At 46.7% G+C, this 18534-nt stretch overlaps 1 protein-coding gene across 4 annotated transcripts in view; it reads left to right on the forward strand.

Moving 5' to 3' along the window:
- The window catches only part of CHKA (choline kinase alpha), a 73623-nt gene that overhangs the window by 53864 nt on the left and 1225 nt on the right, over window positions 1-18534 (forward strand). For 3 of the 4 annotated variants that reach the window (XM_030917343.1, XM_030917341.1, XM_030917342.1), the window contains 7 exons: window positions 1724-1857; window positions 2265-2369; window positions 3665-3723; window positions 6113-6200; window positions 6733-6841; window positions 8650-8756; window positions 11261-11342. In XM_030917343.1, the coding sequence (XP_030773203.1) occupies window positions 1724-1857; window positions 2265-2369; window positions 3665-3723; window positions 6113-6200; window positions 6733-6841; window positions 8650-8756; window positions 11261-11342 (684 nt within the window). The remainder of the gene's footprint in view (window positions 1-1723; window positions 1858-2264; window positions 2370-3664; window positions 3724-6112; window positions 6201-6732; window positions 6842-8649; window positions 8757-11260; window positions 11343-18534) is intronic. The other variant, XR_004053479.1, reaches the window with a different exon arrangement.

Here is an 18534-nt window from a genome sequence, read left to right on the forward strand (position 1 = left end):
ATTTGCTTTTTTTTTTTTTTTTTTTTTAAGATAGGGTCTCACTCTGTTGCCCAGTATAGTGAAATATAAGCGGCTTGATCTCAGCTCACTGCAGCCTCAACCTCCCAGGCTCAAGCAATCCTCTCACCTCAGCCTCCTGAGTAGCTGGGACTACAGGCATGTGCCACCATGTTTGACTAATTTTGTTTATTTTTTTGTAGAGATGGGGTCTCCCTGTGTTGCCCAGGCTGGTCTCAAATTCCTGGGCTCAAGCAATCCTCCCGCCTTGGCCTCCCAAAGTGCTGGGATTACAGGCATGAGCCACCACGCCTGGCTTAGGTTTACTCTTCACTGCTTGGGATCAGGTGATTTAGTTTCATGATTCCTGTAGCCATCTTTCAAAGGGCATGTGAGAATAGCGGGGCCACTAGGGCTGGTAGGTAGTCTGTTTCTCTCTGTGCTGGGGAAGGAATTTGGAATACTGAGATATGTCCATATCTGAGCATGTTAGCTTTAGATTTTCCTTGTTGCCAAATTAATGGCAGTTTTGAAAGCTGAGTGAGCAACCTTAATAAGTCCTGCGTGTCCTGCTGCTGGAAGTGGAGTCCCTGTTCTTATCACAGCATGGTAATTTGTTGACAGTGTTGTGGTGACAGTGCTTTCTGGAGGGAGTTGAATAGAAGGTTGAGCCCAATGCTTACAGTGAGCTGTTAGCTCTCAGTAGCAGACGTCTGCCACTTGCTGAGCTGCACCCTGGGCTGGGTGCTGTCCCAGAGACCTCACCTGTATTCTCTCCTCCAGCTCTCCTGGCAACTCTGTGAGAGACTTTATGTCCTGATTCCCATTTGATAAAAATGGGAACACACAGATGTATGAGGTAACTTGGATGGCCATGTAGCTTTGAAATGAGAATTAAAGCCACGATTTCAACTGGGGTTTCCCTAAGTTGGGAGCATTCACTCTTACCTCTGTGCTGTACTTCTTTGCATTTTCACAGAAACCTCTCTTTAGATTTCTGCAGGGTGGTAGGTCACACGAGGAAGCTCTAGAGGTTTCAGTTGATTGTGAGCTCCCATGGGCCTCCTGTAAAAGGGCAGCCAAACAAGCATGGCCTCAGGCTGATTTAGGGGAAGTGCAGGATGCAGAGGCCAGGAGGAAGTCCTCTAGACACTGTTTTTTTGCCCACCTTTGCCCTGGACACCTTCTCTGTGCCAGGCCAGGTGCTGACACCACCACTGGGAGCAGCTGGAGACGGCCCCCCTGTCCCTGTGACACATCTCCTGGTTAGGACCTGTTCTGGACCCCGCATCTCACCTGCAACACATCAGAGTAGAATGTCCCAGCTGGTGGAGGAGCTGGGAGCGGAGCTGTGTGATAAACTGCTGAAGACATAGACTTCAGCATTGGGTAGAGAATAGACATTTGCTGTGGTTTTAGAGACCAGAAGAAGAGATGATAGCGTAGTTTTAGTTCAATAAAATTTAAGGAAGGAGTTCTCACAGTTAAAAGGGGTTCAGAATGAAATAGATATTTGGAGGTGGCCGGCTCCTCACTGTCGAAGTGCCATAGCAATTGCTGGGTCACTGTCTATGGGGACGCAGCGTCCATTCTTAAGGGAATTTGGGGCATTGGGTGAGACTTAAATGGACTACAAAAACTGGCTTCTCGTTCCTAAGACTGTGTAATCTCACTCTTTTTAGTTTACTTGGTAAAGGTCAGTTTTTAACTCCCTTTTCTATTTCAGAGCCGGCGATTAGATACTGAAGAATTAAGTTTGCCAGATATTTCTGCAGAAATCGCTGAGAAAATGGCTACATTTCATGGTATGAAAATGCCATTCAATAAGGAACCAAAATGGCTTTTTGGCACAATGGAAAAGTAAGTGGTGAAATCACTTGGTCCTAATGTAGTTTTACAGTGGTGGCTCCTAGAAGTACCAGAGTGAGCAACTAGGTCTTCCTAGTTCACTGAAGTGCAGGGTGTCAGCTGGTGATACTTGTCTCATAAGTAAGTCTTTCTTACATATAAAAGTCAATTCCTAAACCAAGAAAGAAAGCTTATACAAAAATGCTATTGAACGGGTGAAGGGGCAGAAAGTCACCTTCCTAGAATGCCACGAACCCCCAAGGCTACTCCTCTCCCTCAGTCGTGGCAGCCAGAGGGGTCCCGCTGGCATTGGGATTGCACTGGGATTGAATGTTTAACCAAAGCCCCAAGAACAACAAGCCTTGGTGAATTGATGGTGATTCTTTGTTCTGTTCTTTTTTTAAAAAAAAATTTAACAGATATCTAAATGAAGTTCTGAGAATTAAATTTACTGAGGAATCCAGAATTAAAAAGCTCCACAAATTGCTCAGTTACAATCTGCCTTTGGAACTGGAAAACCTGAGGTGAGTTTTCCTTCTATTTCCTGACTTTAAATATTCTTAGTCACTAAAACTGTTGTCAGTAAACATTGAATGAGCTTGCCTTATGTCTGGCATTTTACATTGATTTTACAGGATGAATTTAAACAGATAAGTTTTGTCATCTGGAATTATGGTTCTCTAGAGGACTAGAGATTATAGACTCTATGGACTAGAGGCTCACACGTGGCCTCTAGTCAGTTTGTGAAAGTTCCATAGAGAAGGAAAATGTCGAAGGAGTGGCTTGATGGCCAGGGCAGTAGAGTGTCTAGCGGGGTGGATTTTCTGTGTTGGGGAGAAGGGAGTAAGGGCAGGCTGGGGAGTGTGAGAAAAATCCCTCTTCCTTACATTTCAACCTTGGCTTTTGTGAGAAACAGAATCTTCCTGCTGATCTCTGAAGCAAGGCCATCATTGTCCTCAGAGTGATGCTGGGTGCAGGCCACTCACATCTGTACACTAACAAGTATTTACACCATTTTTTGTTTGTTTAATAAGACGGAGTCTCGCTTTGTTGCCAGGCTGGAGTGCAGTGGCGCGATCTCGGCTCACTGCAACCTCCCCCTCCCGGGTTCAAGTGATTCTCCTGCCTCAGCCTCCCGAGTAGCTGAGACTACAGGTACACGCCACCACACCCAGCTAATTTTTGTATTTTTAGTGGAGACGGGGTTTCACCATGTTGGTCAGAGTGGTCTTGATCTCTTGACCTCGTGATCTGCCCACCTCGGCCTCCCAAAGTGCTGAGATTACAGGTGTGAGCCACCACACCCAGCCATAAGTATTTACACCTTTAATTACTCAGGTATGTGCCTCCTCTGCTAGGCTTGATGATCGCTGCCAAGGGAAAACAAGTAAACAAATAAAATAATGTCAAATTGTGATAAGTGCTGTGACAGAAACATAGACCAAAGTAGGCCCTTAGTCTGCATAGGAGGACCTGCTTGGGTCACTGGTAAGAGAAGGACTGTCTAAGGGGGTGTTGTACAAGCCGAGACCAGCAGAGGAACGGGCTCCAGGAGGGAGTGGCACATGCAGAGGGTCCTCTGGGGGAAGAGCTGAGTGCAGAGGGCCTGTGGGGGTTTCAGGCGGGAGCTGCTGTGGAGTTGTTGCTGTGGAGCTGTTGTGGAATTCTGACACAGTTGTCAGAATTCACATCACAGATACTACTCCCAAACTGTGTGTTGCTTTGGAGCACGAATTTGGTGCTGGCCATGTGGAGAAGGCAAGACGGTGTGCAGCTGACTGAGAAGCTTGATAGGTAACAGTGAAACCTTTCTTTTCAGATCATTGCTTGAATCTACTCCATCTCCAGTTGTATTTTGTCATAATGACTGTCAAGAAGGTAAGAATTGCTATGTTCTGTTACAGATGAGGTTTGTGTGTATACTTAGAAAATTACTAGCAGTGTGTCTGAAAAATGCCAGGTAGCATCAAGAGTGTATTAGGTACATTAAATTATGATACAACCAGACAATGAGGTTTTGTATTATTTTTTTAGAGTATGAGGCCAGGCACAGTGTCTCATGTCTGTAATTCCAGCACTTTGGGAGGCCAAGGTGGGAGGATTGCTTGAGCCCAAGAGTTCTAGACCAGCCTGGGCAGCATAGCAAGACCTCATCTCTACAAAAAATTAAAAAATTAGCCAGGCATAGTGGTGTGCACCTGTAGTCCCAGCTACTTGGTAAGCTGAGGCCGGAGGATGGCTTGAGCCTGGGATTTCAAGGCTATAGTATACTATGCACTGTAGCCTGGATGACAGAGCAAGATCCTGTAAAAAAAAAAAAAAAAAAAAATATATATATATATATATATATATATATTACATGGAAGAAATCCGAAAGAATATTCACTAAACTTGGGAATTGGGATACAGAACTTAAACTTTCTAAGTCACATGTTACTTTTTCAGTGTTTAACTCCTTGTGGTAAACATATATGATTTTTTTTAACCTGAAAAAGCAATAAAAGAACAAGATCCACTGCCTGCCCCATTCAGTCCTGGGCCCTTCCCTTCTGCATCACATAGCATAGTGTTGCTTATTGCAACACGTGTAATCCTAACACTTTCTCTCCTAGTATCAGTGCACTGTGCTATTAATTACTTCGGGCTTCTCTGCTTTGAAAACATGATAGTGCTATGTTCCTTACTGTAACAAAACTTCATCCCACGCCATTGCACATTGAATAGTCTCACCAGAGGCCCCCCACTATGCAGCTCCCACTGGTGCTGCTGACATGGCCTTGCTCTGCCTTGACCTTGCCTCCCCCAGTCACAGTAGTTCAGGTCACACCTTGAGCCCTTCTTTGCCAGGCTCAGCAGTTTGCTTTTAATCCTGAGAACGGTCTCTCATGAAGACCCTTCAACCGTAAGCCATTCATTTGAGCCAAATTACCTTTTACTAATTAGCTGCTTGTAGCTGGCTAACTCAAGTCAAGGAGGGTATAGACATTACAGCTACAACTTTGTGTATTATCCTTGCCCTTCTGGTGGTGAGGGGGTGATAAATGGCACAGACATCACTAGAGAGAGGGGACTGGAGGAGATCAGCTGCGTTGATGATGGCAAAGTGTAGGAGGGATCGAAGAGGTAACAGTTGTACGTTAATTTTGTTCTGCTACTTTGGGTGTCTGCCTCCCATTTGCCTTTTTTTTGTTTTTGAGACTGTTACTGTGTCACCCAGGCTGGTGTGCAGTAGCGCAATCAAGGCTCCATGTAGCCTTAGCCTCTTGGGATTAAGTGATCCTTCTACCTTGGCCTCCCGAGTAGTTGGGATCACAGGCACACACTACTATGCCTGGCTAATAATTCATGGAGATGGAGTCTCTCTGTGTTTTCCACACTGGTCTTAAACTCCTGGACTCCAGTGATCCTCCCACCTCCACCTCCCAAAGTGCTGTGATTACAAGTGTGAGCCAATACATGTTTTCTGGTCTCCAGTTTATGTTGTAATTGCTACCCTAAATGGAAAAAGTATGCTGAAGAACCTAGACACTATACCTCCACTAGAAATCCTGGGGAGAGAGAGCAGCTGAAACCCTAGCAAAGGTTGGCTCACTGGTGCCAGCCCCAGGATGTCGGAGATGCTGAACGTCATGTCTAGTGTGGGGATATCAGGAATGTAGGCCTGCAGAGCCAGGCTGATGGCCGACCAACTCCTGACCCAGAATCCAACACTAAAGGAAATAGTGGTGTAGGAATGCTGCCTGTGGTCTTGTTGGGAAGGAAAAGCAGGCAAGAACAAAGCAGGGGATCCCCTGTGGCGGCTGAGCTCTTCCTTGTCTTTCTTACTGGAAGGCACTCCCACAGCTTCCCAGCTGGGGTGCTGCAACCAGCTGGCCTGCAGACAGCAAACCAAGTCCCAGGGCTGCTGAGGGTGGTGGTTGGCTAGCCCGAGCTCCTGCATGCCACCATACAGAACATTTGGGAAGTACTCTTCTGACAGCAGAGCAAGAGACCAGGCTTTGTTCCATAGTGAGCCTGGGGGTCCGGCGGGGACTAGGGCTGTGAGCAGGGGTTCTTATGGCCAGGTGGGTCAGGAGCCTCCGTGCACAGGGGTAGGCCTCCCGTGAGCACTTCTACCCTCTGTCTAGGCCCTGGCAATGTCCACAGACCAAAAGCCACATTCACTTAGGATTCCCTAAGGGATCAGATCCATTCTCTCGGCTCTGCTGTTCAAGGACTTGAACCTTCTATTGTAAAACATAAGCCATGTTATCCAAACCTTTTGCAGGTAATATCTTGTTGCTGGAAGGCCAAGAGAATTCTGAAAAACAGAAACTGATGCTCATTGACTTCGAATACAGCAGTTACAATTACAGGTAATATGTTACAGTCCAGTGTTTCCATCTCAATATTGTTTTATCATTATGATATGCTTAATTAACAGTTATTAGAGAAAATAAGTCAAAATGCCACCCTGAGTTGCAAGCTGCTTCACCTGGAATCAGTGGCTTCTCATCCAGTGGCCCGTGATGGTTGTGGTGAAGCGGCACAGCCCTCCTTGTTCCTAGCAGACAGCGCTAGTTGGGGACAGCCATGCCATTCAGCTAGACTTTGGCATTTTCTTTTGGCTTCAGAGATTATTTTCTTCTCATAAATCCTGGTTGAGGAGACACATTGTTCTGGAGTTGTGGTTCAGGTGCGCCTGTATAGCTTTAGTCAGCTGTGATGCTGACAACCATCTGTTGGCTGTCTCTGTCATTAAAGCAGTTACAGTCCTGCTCCCTCAGCAAGTCCAGATGGCAATAGGAGTGGCATGCTCAGAACTCAGCCTTTCTTTCTTCTGCAGTCAGGGAGTCTCCAGGCATACGGTTTGCCTCATTCTGTGCACTGTCTTATCTCTTATTTCAGGGGATTTGACATTGGAAATCACTTCTGTGAGTGGATGTATGATTATAGCTATGAAAAGTACCCTTTTTTCAGAGCAAACATCCGGAAGTATCCCACCAAGAAACAGCAGGTAGGAGATGAGTTTTTGTATACTTGATAGGAAAAGTACATCAATTTCATGCAGTTAGAATTGCATCTTCTTTTTTATTTTTTGAGACAGGGTCTCACTCTGTTTCCCAGACTGGAGTACAGATCGCAGTAGTGCAATCATGGCTCCCTGTACCCTTGACCTCCTGCACTCAGGTGATCCTCTTGCCTCAGCCTCCCAAGTAGGTGGGACCACAGGCGCATGCCACCACGCCCAGCTAATTGTTTGTATTTTTTGTAGAGATGGAGTTTCACCAAGTTGCCCAGGCTGGTCTCAAACTCCTGGGCTCAAGTGATCTTCCTGCCTCAGCCTCCCAAACTGCTGGGATTACAATCGTGAGCTACCACCCCTGGCCTACATCTTCATTTTTAAAGATAACCTTTTAAGGCCGGGCGTGGTGGCTCAAGCCTGTAATCCCAGCACTTTGGGAGGCCGAGACGGGCGGATCACAAGGTCAGGAGATCGAGACCATCCTAGCTAAGCCGGTGAAACCCCGTCTCTACTAAAAAATACAAAAAACTAGCCGGGCGAGGTGGTGGGCGCCTGTAGTCCCAGCTACTCGGGAGGCTGAGCCAGGAGAATGGCGTAAACCCAAGAGGCGGAGCTTGCAGTGAGCTGAGATCCGGCCACTGCACTCCAGCCTGGGCCACAGAGCGAGACTCCGTCTCAAAAAAAAAAAAAAAAGATAACCTTTTAAAATATGGTTTATGTTAAAAAATGTTATTTTGTTTCTGTTAAATGTAGACACAAACTTGACCTTTTAGTCCAGCTTATTAAAAATCTCTGTGTCAGAGATACTTGTATTCAGAGAGGAGCTTTAGCATCCTTTGTAGTTCCTTCTAGTGTTTTCTGAAAAACCCAGCCTTGATTCCGCTTTCTGGCCATCTTTTTGGCGATCACTGACCTTTTTCTATTCATTTCACACTGTGGAGAGAGAAGTAATCTTTCGGGCACCAGGGTTTAATAATGGAAGGAAATGTCTTTGGTTTTTTTTTTTTTTTTTTTTTTTTTTTTTTTTTTTTTTTTTTTTTTGAGACGGAGTCTCGCTCTGTCGCCCAGGCTGGAGTGCAGTGGCTGCATCTCAGCTCACTGCAAGCTCTGCCTCCCGGGTTCACGCCATTCTCCTGCCTCAGCCTCCCAAGTGGCTGGGATTACAGGTGCCCGCCACCTCGCCCGGCTAGTTTTTTTTTTTGTATTTTTTTAGTAGAGACGGGGTTTCACCGTGTTCGCCAGGATGGTCTCGATCTCCTGACCTCGTGATCCGCCCGTCTCGGCCTCCCAAAGTGCTGGGATTACAGGCTTGAGCCACCGCGCCCGGCCTATGTCTTTGGTTTTAATAGTTCCCTTTCCTATCCTGAATGATGGTAGGAGGCTGGAGATTGTGTGGAGAATCAGTTCTCATGGGAGTTTCCTCCTGGAATCTTTCTCTCCCATTCCTCAGCCCAGCACTGAAGCCTTGGTAGCGGTGCTGAAGTTGAATAGGACTGGGAGGGTGCACCAAGCCTGCCTCCAAAATAATGGTCTCCAGTTTTAAGTGCTACTCTAAATGGAAAAAGTGTGCTGAAGAGCCTAGACACTGTATCTCCACTAGAAATCCTGGGGAGAGAGAGCAGCTGAAAACCTAGCAAAGGTTGGCTTACTGGTGGCAGCCCCAGGATGTCAGAGATGCTGAACATCATGTCGAGTGTGTGTCTCCCAGTGTGTCACAGTAGATGCATATGCTTCGTGACAGCTATTGACATTGTCTGTTTTAACCATCATTGATCCTAACACGGTTACTTTCTTTTAAGCTCCATTTTATTTCCAGTTACTTGCCTGCATTCCAAAATGACTTTGAAAACCTCAGTACTGAAGAAAAATCCATTATAGAAGAAGAAATGTTGCTTGAAGTCAATAGGTAACGTTTTTCCTTTTTTGATTTGTAAAGACAGTGTTCCTCTTTATGGACTATATTTGGGATGCTTACTTGCAATTATGAGTATTTTAGAGCTGCTTTTTTTGTTTTTGTTTCTTTTTTTTCTTTTTTGAGACAGAGTCTTGCTCTGTCACCTAGGCTGGAGTGCAGTGGCGCAATTTTGGCTCACTGCAACCTCTGCCTCCCAGGTTCAAGCAGTTCTCCTGTCTTAGCCTCCCAAGTAGCTGGGAGTATAGGTGCCTGCCACCATGTCCAGCTAATTTTTGTATTTTTTAGTAGAGATGGGGTTTTTGCCACGTTGGCCGGGCTGGTCTTGAACTCCTGACCTCTGGTGATCCACCCACCTCGGCCTCCCATGCTGGGATTACAGGTGTGAGCCACCGCGCCTGACCTAGGAGCTTCTTTTTAATCGTACATCTTTAGGACTTGCCCTTTGTCAAAAATAGAATCTGCTACTTCTCCATTGTGGCTGAGACTATGCAGAGCTTTCAGATCTGAGCATACAGCAGGCAGAGTATATTAGTCTGTTCTCACATGGCTACAAAGATACTACCTGAGACTGAGTAATTTATAAAGAAAGGAGGTTTAATTAACTCACAGTTGTGCATGGCCAGGAAGGCCTCAGGAAACTTAAAATCATAGCAGAAGGCAAAGGGAAGCAAGGCACTTCTTACATGGCACCAGGAGAGAGAGGGGCAGAGACAGAGAAGAAGGTTGAACTACCAAACACTTTTAAAACCATCAGATCTCATGAGAACTCCCTCACTATTGTGAGGACAGCGTGGGGGAAACCACCCCCATGATCCAGTTACCTCCTACCAGGTCCTCCCTCCACACATGGGGATTACAATTAAAGATGAGATTTGGGTGGGGAGACAGAGCCAAACCATATCACAAGAAGAGGCCCCGTGTCCAAGAAGGGTCAGGACACTTTGTGGCATTCTGAACTGTCATCCAGACACAACAACCCAGCCATACGGGGTTGCTGCCACCCAGGGCCTACAGCATTTTTTTTCTTCTTTTTTGAGATGGGGTCTTGCTCTGTCACCCAGATTGGAGTGCAGCAATGCGATCATGGCTCACTGCAGCCTCTAACTCTTAGCGAGCCTCTTGCCTCAACCTCCCAAGTAACTGGGACTACAGGCACGTACCACCGTGCCTGGCTTAATTTTTGTATTTTTTTGTAGAGATGGGGTCTTGCTCTATTGCCCAGGCTGGTCATGAACTCCTGGGCTCAAGTGGTTCTCCTGCCTCGGCCTCCCAAAGTGCTAGGATTACAGACGTGGGCCACTGCACCTGGCCATGCAAACTGGTCATTGATGCTTGTGGAGTGGTGGGCACCGTTTGCTGTGTTTGACTCTTAAGTTTCTCCTAGAAAATGACTAAACTCATGTTTATCCGTTTTAAGTCTTGCTTTTTACTGTTTTTTCAAGTTTTCAAAGCAGGGCCCTGAAACTTCCAGATTCTGCAAAGGTCTAGACCACTATTTGTCCATCTCTTTAGTCAAGAGGCCTGTGGGTTGTTCCTATTATTTGGGGTCTCCTGTGACATTATTTGGTAAAATGGCTGTTGAAGTCACTGTGGCCCACCTCATCTTTCCACTGCACTTACCACAGTCATCTCCTCATGGCCTCCAGAGTGCTCATCCCCCACACTAAGTGTGATGTCACATCTGCCTACCTGCCAGGGCCCCACCACAGCATACATTATCTCTTTCTGTTTCTTGAACTGGTGGAAATAGATAAAGGTAGATGGAGGAGAACCCAGACAGAAAGGGTAGCACAAGGGACTCTAGTGGGCCGAGGACCACAGGATGAACAGAGAGTAGGGTTGGAGGATACTAGAGCAGGCACTCCTAAATTTGAGCTTTAATCTTCATGTAGATGAACCCTCAGGGTATCGTTTGAGGAGGAACTTGGATTCGCAGTGACTTGGGGGCTTGGTACAACCTAGAGATGGTGACGTGGCTCACGCTCTCTCATCTGCTCTTTTCACTTCTGTGTGACAGGAGGGGATGGGACAAGGATGGGATTTAGAAGTCTCTTGCTCAAGGAGTGAGAGCTTCATCCCACCTCCAGCAAAGGGCTGCCTCTCGGTTGCTGATGCTGTGCACCCTGCCTTGTAGCAGGCTTGCTTTCTTTTCTGCCAGCATAGCCACCCAGGCCTTCACCTGCACCCTGTGAATGTGAATATATTCATCCTGTGAATATATTATGGCCAAGTGGCATTTACACGTGCCATGGCCAGGCCAGCTGTGTGTGTTCACACTCACCAGTGCACCTGTCACTAGCAGATGAAGGAAGGGTGTGGGAGTGGTATTCCCATTTTTCTTAGTTAGTCCCATGGAATATAGACCCATGATTTGCCAACACTAACTAGGTTTGCATCCACACAAGTTAAAATGTCCATCTGGCATGAAATCATTTCATCAGTCCTGTAACTGATACTGTATGTCTCATATGTGTTTCTTGCTTTTGTCATTCCAGGTTTGCCCTTGCATCTCATTTCCTCTGGGGACTTTGGTCCATTGTACAAGCCAAGATTTCATCTATTGAATTTGGGTACATGGTATGTTTTAGCAGCGTGTTTTTTTTTTCCTTCCTACTCCCAGGTAAAAATGCTATAGTATTTGTGAATGCTTGGCAGCAAATGACCATTCCTTACAGAGGGTTCTCTGTCTCCCCAAGTACCCGAATGTGGTGACCTGGTGGCATCAGGACAGTGTGGCTCAGCCCAGGAAGCCAGGGGAGAAGCCGCTGTCACTGATGCCGTGGTTGCCTTTGGAGGTTGCCCTCACTTCCAGGCCAGCAGACCTTGCCTCCCTGGCTTCAGAGAAGGGCCAGGTAGTCCTGCAATCCTGATGGGGAATGTAGGCATCTGCACCCTGGAAGTCCAGCTGTGACCTCAGTCCCTTCTGACACAGGGGACAGTAAGTGAAGAAGAGTGGGTGGCTCTTGCCTGTGCTGTGGAAGGTTTTATTTCTCGGGTACCACTTCATTCTCCAGCCTGTAGTGCCCGACTTTAGGTTGGAAGCTGGTAATTACTGGATTAGACCTCCTGTTTTTCACAGGCATGTTTGTAACCAAGCTAGGCTGTCATTTACTTTTAACCTTAAGAATTGTCAGCTGGGTGCAGTGGCTCACCCCTGTAATCCCAGCACTTTGGGAGGCTGAGGTGGGCAGATCACCTGAGGTCAGGAGTTCGAGACCATCCTGGCCAACGTGGAGAAACCCCATCTCTACTAAAAATACAAAAATTAGCATGCGTGGTGGCGGGCATCTGTAATCCCGCCTACTCAGGAGGCTGAGGCAGGAGAATGCTTGAACCCAGGAGGTGGAGGCTTCAGTGAGCTGAAATCATGCCACTGCACTCCAGCCTGGGTGACAGAGCAAGATTCTGTCTCAAAAAAAAAGAACTGTCATTGACATAGAAATAGAAAGTATTTTTAACCATCAGACAAACCTTTCTGTTGTTCCATAGTGAATGAATGTTGGTGAGTTGTCTTGGGGTGGGGGACAACACAAATGTCTACAGAGTCTAGTGAGCTGCCTTCCTTTGGGGCAGGGATGGGACTAGTTCATTTTGTCCTCCTCAGTTTTATACTAGAATGATTTCTACTTCTAGGCAGAAGGTTTGGTAATGCAAAGATGATGTTAGGTAAAAGAAAGGAACATTGGATTTTTAAAGCAGATTTGAGTCATGGTCAAATGATACTGTAAGACAAAGCATACTTCATAACAAGGAATACTACTAGAGACAAGGGCATTTTGTGATAATAAAGGCATCAGTACATCCAGAGGACATTAAAAATCCTTGTCTTGCTTCAAAAGACATGATGTTAAAACTGACAAAAGTGAGAGAAGAAAATGGCAGATTCATGATTAAAGTTGGAGATCTCGGCCGGGTGTGGTGGCTCATGCCTGTAATCCCAGCACTCTGGGAGGCCGAGGCGGGTGGATCACTTGAGGTCAGGAGTTCCAGACCAGCCTGACCAACATGGTGAAACCCTGTCTCTACTAAAAATACAAAAATTAGCTGGGCATGGTGGCAAATGCCTGTAATCCCAGCTACTTAGGGAGGCTGAGGCAGGAGAATCACTTGAACTCGGGAAGCGGAGTTTGCAGTGAGCCGAGATGGCGCCATTGCACTCCAACCTGGGCAATAAGAGCAAAACTCTATCTCAAAAACAAAAACAAAACAAAAAACGTAGGAGATCTCACCACTCCTCTTCTGTGATTAGAACAAGGAAGAACACACGCAGAAGGAGAGAGAGGGCCTGACAACTCTCCCTGCCAGCCTGGCCTCATGCACGTTCATTAAACCCACCAGCAACTGCAGGGTGCACATTATTTTCAAATGAATATGGAATATTCCTTAAGATAGACCATATGAGGCCGGGCGCGGTGGCTCAAGCCTGTAATCCCAGCACTTTGGGAGGCCGAGACGGGCGGATCACGAGGTCAGGAGATCGAGACCATCCTGGCTAACACGGTGAAACCCCGTCTCTACTAAAAATACAAAAAAAAAACTAGCCGGGCGAGGTGGCGGGCGCCTGTAGTCCCAGCTACTCCGGAGGCTGAGGCAGGAGAATGGCGTAAACCCGGGAGGCGGAGCTTGCAGTGAGCTGAGATCCGGCCACTGCACTCCAGCCCGGGCGACAGAGCCAGACTCCGTCTCAAAAAAAAAAAAAAAAAAAAAAAAAAAAAAAAAACCATATGCTGGGCCATCAAACAGGTCTTGATAAATTCAAAGAGAATGAAGTAATAACCAGATATGTTCTCAGTGAAATTTAAGTGGAAATCAACAACAAAAGATATCTAGAAAATTCTCAATTATTTGGAAATTAAACAGTACACTTCTAAATAAACCCTGGGTCAAAGAAATTAAAAAGAAAATGAGAAAATATTTTAAACTGAATTATAATGAAAACATAGCATATCAGTATTTGTGGGATATACATAAAGCAGTATTTAGAAACTTACGGCTTTGTAGCTTAAATGTTTATATTACATAAGAAGAAATATTACACAAAATCCCCATCAAAACATTGGCAAAAATTAAATCCATTAATATATGTAAAAGGATAATATATTATAGCCAAGTGGCATTTATCCCTGGAATGTAAGACTGGTTTGTATTTGAAAAAATCAGTTCATATAATTCTTCATATTAACAGAATGAAGGTGAAAAAACCATATGATTTATTTCAGGAACCACAGGAAAAAGAATTTGACAAGATCCAATGTGATTTAAAAAAATCTCAGCAAACTAGGACTAGAGGGGATATTCCTCAGCCAGATAAAGGCATGTATGAAAAACCCACAGCCAGCCAGGTGCAGTGGCTCATGCCTATAGTCCCAGCACATTGGGAGGCCAAGGCAGGTGGATCACCTGAGGTTGGGAGTTCAAGACCAGCCTGACCAACATGGAGAAACGCCGTCTCTACTACAAATAAAAAATTAGCGTGTGGTGGCACACGCCTGTAATCCCAGCTACTCGGGAGACAGGCAGGAGAATTGCTTGAACCCGGGAGGCAGAGGTTGCAGTGAGCCGAGATCGCGCCACTGCACTCCAGCCTGGACAACAGAGCAAGACCCCATCTGAAAAACAAAACAAGACAAATCAGATGGAACAGAATATAGTGCCCAGAAATAGATCCATATGTATATAATCACCTGGTACTCAACAGAAAGGCCAAGGTAATTTAAGAGGGAAAGGATTAATTTTCAAAAAACGATGCAAGAACATTTGAAGAGTCATATGGAGAAAAAACTGAACCTGATTCCGTGCCATAAACAGCAGTCAACTTGAAACAGATAATAGACCTAAATGTGAAGGCTAAAACTATTAAGTTTCTGTGAGAAAACACAAGAGAAAAGCTTAGTGACCTAGGCCGGGCACAGTGGCTCACGCCTGTAATCCCAGCACTTCGGGAGGCTGAGGCAGGCAGATCACAAGGTCAGGAGATCGAGACCATCCTGGCTAACACAGTGAAAACCCGTCTCTACTGAAAATACAAAAAATTAGCCGGGCGAGGTGGTGGGCGCCTGTAGTCCCAGCTGCTCAGGAGGCTGAGGCAGTAGAATGGCGTGAACTCGGGAGGCGGAGCTTGCAGTGAGCGGAGGTTGCACCACTGCACTCCAGCCTGGGCGACAGAGCGAGACTGTGCCTCAAAAAAAAAAAAAAAAAGAAAAAAGCTTACTGACTTAAGCACAGATTTCTTGGGTTACATAAAGCACTAGCCATAAAAGAGGAAAAAATAGAGTAAGTTGCTGTGAGCAGGAAACATAAAAACCAAAGTGCTTTTTCCCATTCCTTTCATCAGCAACAATCATCACCGCAGAAGACTAAAGTTGGGGGGCGGTTCTCCCCTCACAAACAAGCAATCCGTTCTGGAGTGGATACCAGATGGGTGTCCTCCAATTCCATTACGACACTGTCTACCTGGGGAGAGAATCAGACCCCACAGGTTGAGTGCTGAGACCTGAAGACTGCCCTCCAATTCTGACACCAGTTGCAAGTCCAGGCCTCTGGAATTTCTGACCAACCAGCCATATATTGGGGTTCCCACATTCCCCTCCTTGGGTTCAATTAATTTGCTAGAGCGTCTGACAGAACTCAGGGAAACGTGTAAGTTTACCGGTGTTTATATTTTTTTAAAGACGGTCTCACTGTGTTGCCCAGGCTGTCTCCAACTTCTGGACTCAAGTGATCCTCTTGCCTCAGCCTTCCAAGTAGCTGGGACTACAGACGTTCCGCCACCATGCTTAGCTAACAAAGGGTATTTTAAGGGCGAAGAAACACATAGGTGGGGTGAGGTCTGAAAGGATTCCGAGCACAGGAGCTTCTGTCCCTGCTGGTGGGTTGGGGAACTCATTCTTGTTCACCTTCCTGTCAGCCTCCACCTGCGGTTCTCTAGAAACTCCCCAAACCCTGTCTTCTTGGGCATTTTATGGAAATGTCATTGGATAGGCATGATTGAAACATGGACAATCGTGTTGAAATGTGATTGGACAAAAAAAGATGTGATCTAAACCCAGCAAGGCCTGACCAGGTTCTTTGGGCCTCTTTGCACAGCATTCCTTATCCCAGGGTATGAGACAGGACCCTCTCTGGAATAAGAGTCTGACGACCCACAGTCAGATCAGAGTCTAGCTTTGGGCAGGTGAAAGGACGGCAGAAGGTCAGAGAGAGAGATTCTGTTTACTGTAGTAAGGGCTGTGGGAGTTATGAGACAGGGACCATCTACAAAAACACGCATATATATCATCACAGTTGGACTTCATCAAAATGAAAAACTCTTTGAATGATATCATGGAGCAAATGAAAAGGCAAGCCACAGACTGGGAGAAAATACTACAAATGTATATTTAATAAAGGACTCATATTTAGGATATATAAAGAACTCATAACTCAGCCAGAAACCAAACAGCCTGCATTATTATTATTATTATTATTATTATTATTTCGAGATGGAGTTTCACTCTTGTTGCCCAGGCTGGAGTTCAGTGGCATGATCTCAGCTCACCACAGCCTCTGCCTCTTAGGTTCAAATGACTCTCCTGCCTCAGCCTCCCGAGTAGCTGGGATTACAGGCATGCACCACCACACCTGGCTAATTTTGTTTATGTATTTTTAGTAGAGACGGGGTTTCTTTTTTTTTTTTTTTAAGGTGGAGTCTCGCTCTGTCGCCCAGGCTGGAGTGCAGTGGCCGGATTTCAGCTCACTGCAAGCTCCGCCTCCTGGGTTCACGCCATTCTCCTGCCTCAGTCTCCCGAGTAGCGGGGACTACAGGCGCCCGCCACCTCGCCCGGCTAGTTTTTTGTATTTTTTAGTAGAGACGGGGTTTCACCATGTTAGCCAGGATGGTCTCGATCTCCTGACCTCATGATCCGCCCGTCTCGGCCTCCCAAAGTGCTGGGATTACAGGCTTGAGCCACCGCGGAGACGGGTTTTTTTTGTGTTGGTCAGGCTGGTCTCCAACTTCTAACCTCAGGTGATCCGCCCGCCTTGGCCTCCCAAAGTGCTGGGAAAACAGGCATGAGCCACCACACCCGGCCTCAGCCTGCTTTATAAATGGATGGAAGATTTGGACACTTAAGAGAAACACATGGCCAGTAAGAATCTTTTCATGTGTGTCATATAATTAGTCATTAAAGAAATAAGAATCAAAGCCTCATTGCGATACCCTACACACCCACAGTGATGGCTAAAACTTGAAAGAACTGACAGTCCCAAATGTTGGCGAGCAGATAGAGCAATGGGAATGCGCGTGCACTGCTGCTGGGAATGCAGTCTGCGACAGCCAGCGTGAAGATGCGTGCGTTAGACCACCCAGCAACTCTCCTGGGGAATTTTTCCAGAACAAATGAAAACAGATTCCACACCAAGACTTGCACTCAAACGCTCATAGCAACTTCATTTGTTTGTTTTTGAGACAGAGTCTCGCTCTGTTGCCCAGGCAGGAGTGCAGTGGCCCAATCTTGCCTCACTGCAACCTCTGCCTCCCGGGTTCAAGCCATTCTCCTGCCTCAGCCTCCTGAGTAGCTGGGATTACAGGCATGCGCCACCGCACCCAGCTAATTTTTGTATTTTTAGTAGAGGGGGTTTCTCCATATTGGCCAGGCTGGTCTCGAACTCCTGACCTCAAGTAATCTGCCTGCCTTGGCCTCCCAAAGTATTGGGATTACAGGTGTGAGCCACCGCGCCTGGTCTGCAGCTTCATTTGTAATTGTCCCAAACTGGAAGCAGCCTCAATACCAGTCAGCAGGTGCGTGGATACTACAGTGCCAGATCCGTATACTGAGAACACTTGGCAGTGCAAAGGAAGGTGGCACGAATGCATGACAGCATGGGCCACTCAAGAGACATCACACTGAGAAGCCAGGCACGAGGATACATATTGTATGGTGGCATTTATGTGCTACTCTAGGAAAGAAAAGTCCAATCCATAGTGACAGAAATTGAGTCGATGGCTGCCTGTGGCCAACTGCAAGAGGCCCGTGGGAGCTTGTAGGGATGCTGGAAACACAGGTCTCCTGACGGCGGTGGTGGAGAACTGGCTGGATGCATCTGTGAAAGCCTCCAACTGGACACTTAAAATGGGCTCATGCTGATAGAGTAGAAATTACAGCTCAGAGTTAATTTTTCAAAAAAGTGTTATTGTAATCTTCCTGGCTTCTAGAATTGCAGACTTGCAGGAGTGGCTCTTTGAGATTGTGTTGTCCTCACTGATGGACAGATGAGGGAAGAGACCCAGAAAAAGACAGCGGCAGAAACAGAACACCAAGCCAGGTGTTCTCCCTTGCCCCTCGGTGTCTTTCTTAAAAGTCATGCTGCAGGAGATCCCAGGAAATAGGCAACGGGCATCCTCTTTTTTCTCCCCTTCTGTTCTAGACTTGCCTATGTCCCAGGGGCCTTTTGCCCTAAAAGGTGTGTTATGTCAGTCAGTCAGTGCCCACAGCACCCAAGGTTAACAAGGTGATGAATGGTAGCAGTGCCAAGCATGTGGATGAGATGTCCGTCCTGAGAGGCAGGGCTGGGCTGGCCCATGCCTGTAAACCAGGCCTCCTGAGAATGAAGGTGTGCAGGGTGGGCCGGGAGCTTGAGGAGCCTGCATCTGCGGAGCAGCCCTGCTGCACAGGCCAGTCCCGTGCTGTTGGTCTCATGGGTCCGTGCCCTCAGCTCTTGCCAGGGGTGGGGTTTGGGGGGCACATGGGCAGGGGTCAGGCCAGCAGGATTCCTTGCTTCTCTTTGCTCT

Source organism: Rhinopithecus roxellana, chromosome 15 (genome assembly GCF_007565055.1).
Source record: "Rhinopithecus roxellana isolate Shanxi Qingling chromosome 15, ASM756505v1, whole genome shotgun sequence".
Lineage (NCBI taxonomy): Eukaryota > Metazoa > Chordata > Mammalia > Primates > Cercopithecidae > Rhinopithecus > Rhinopithecus roxellana.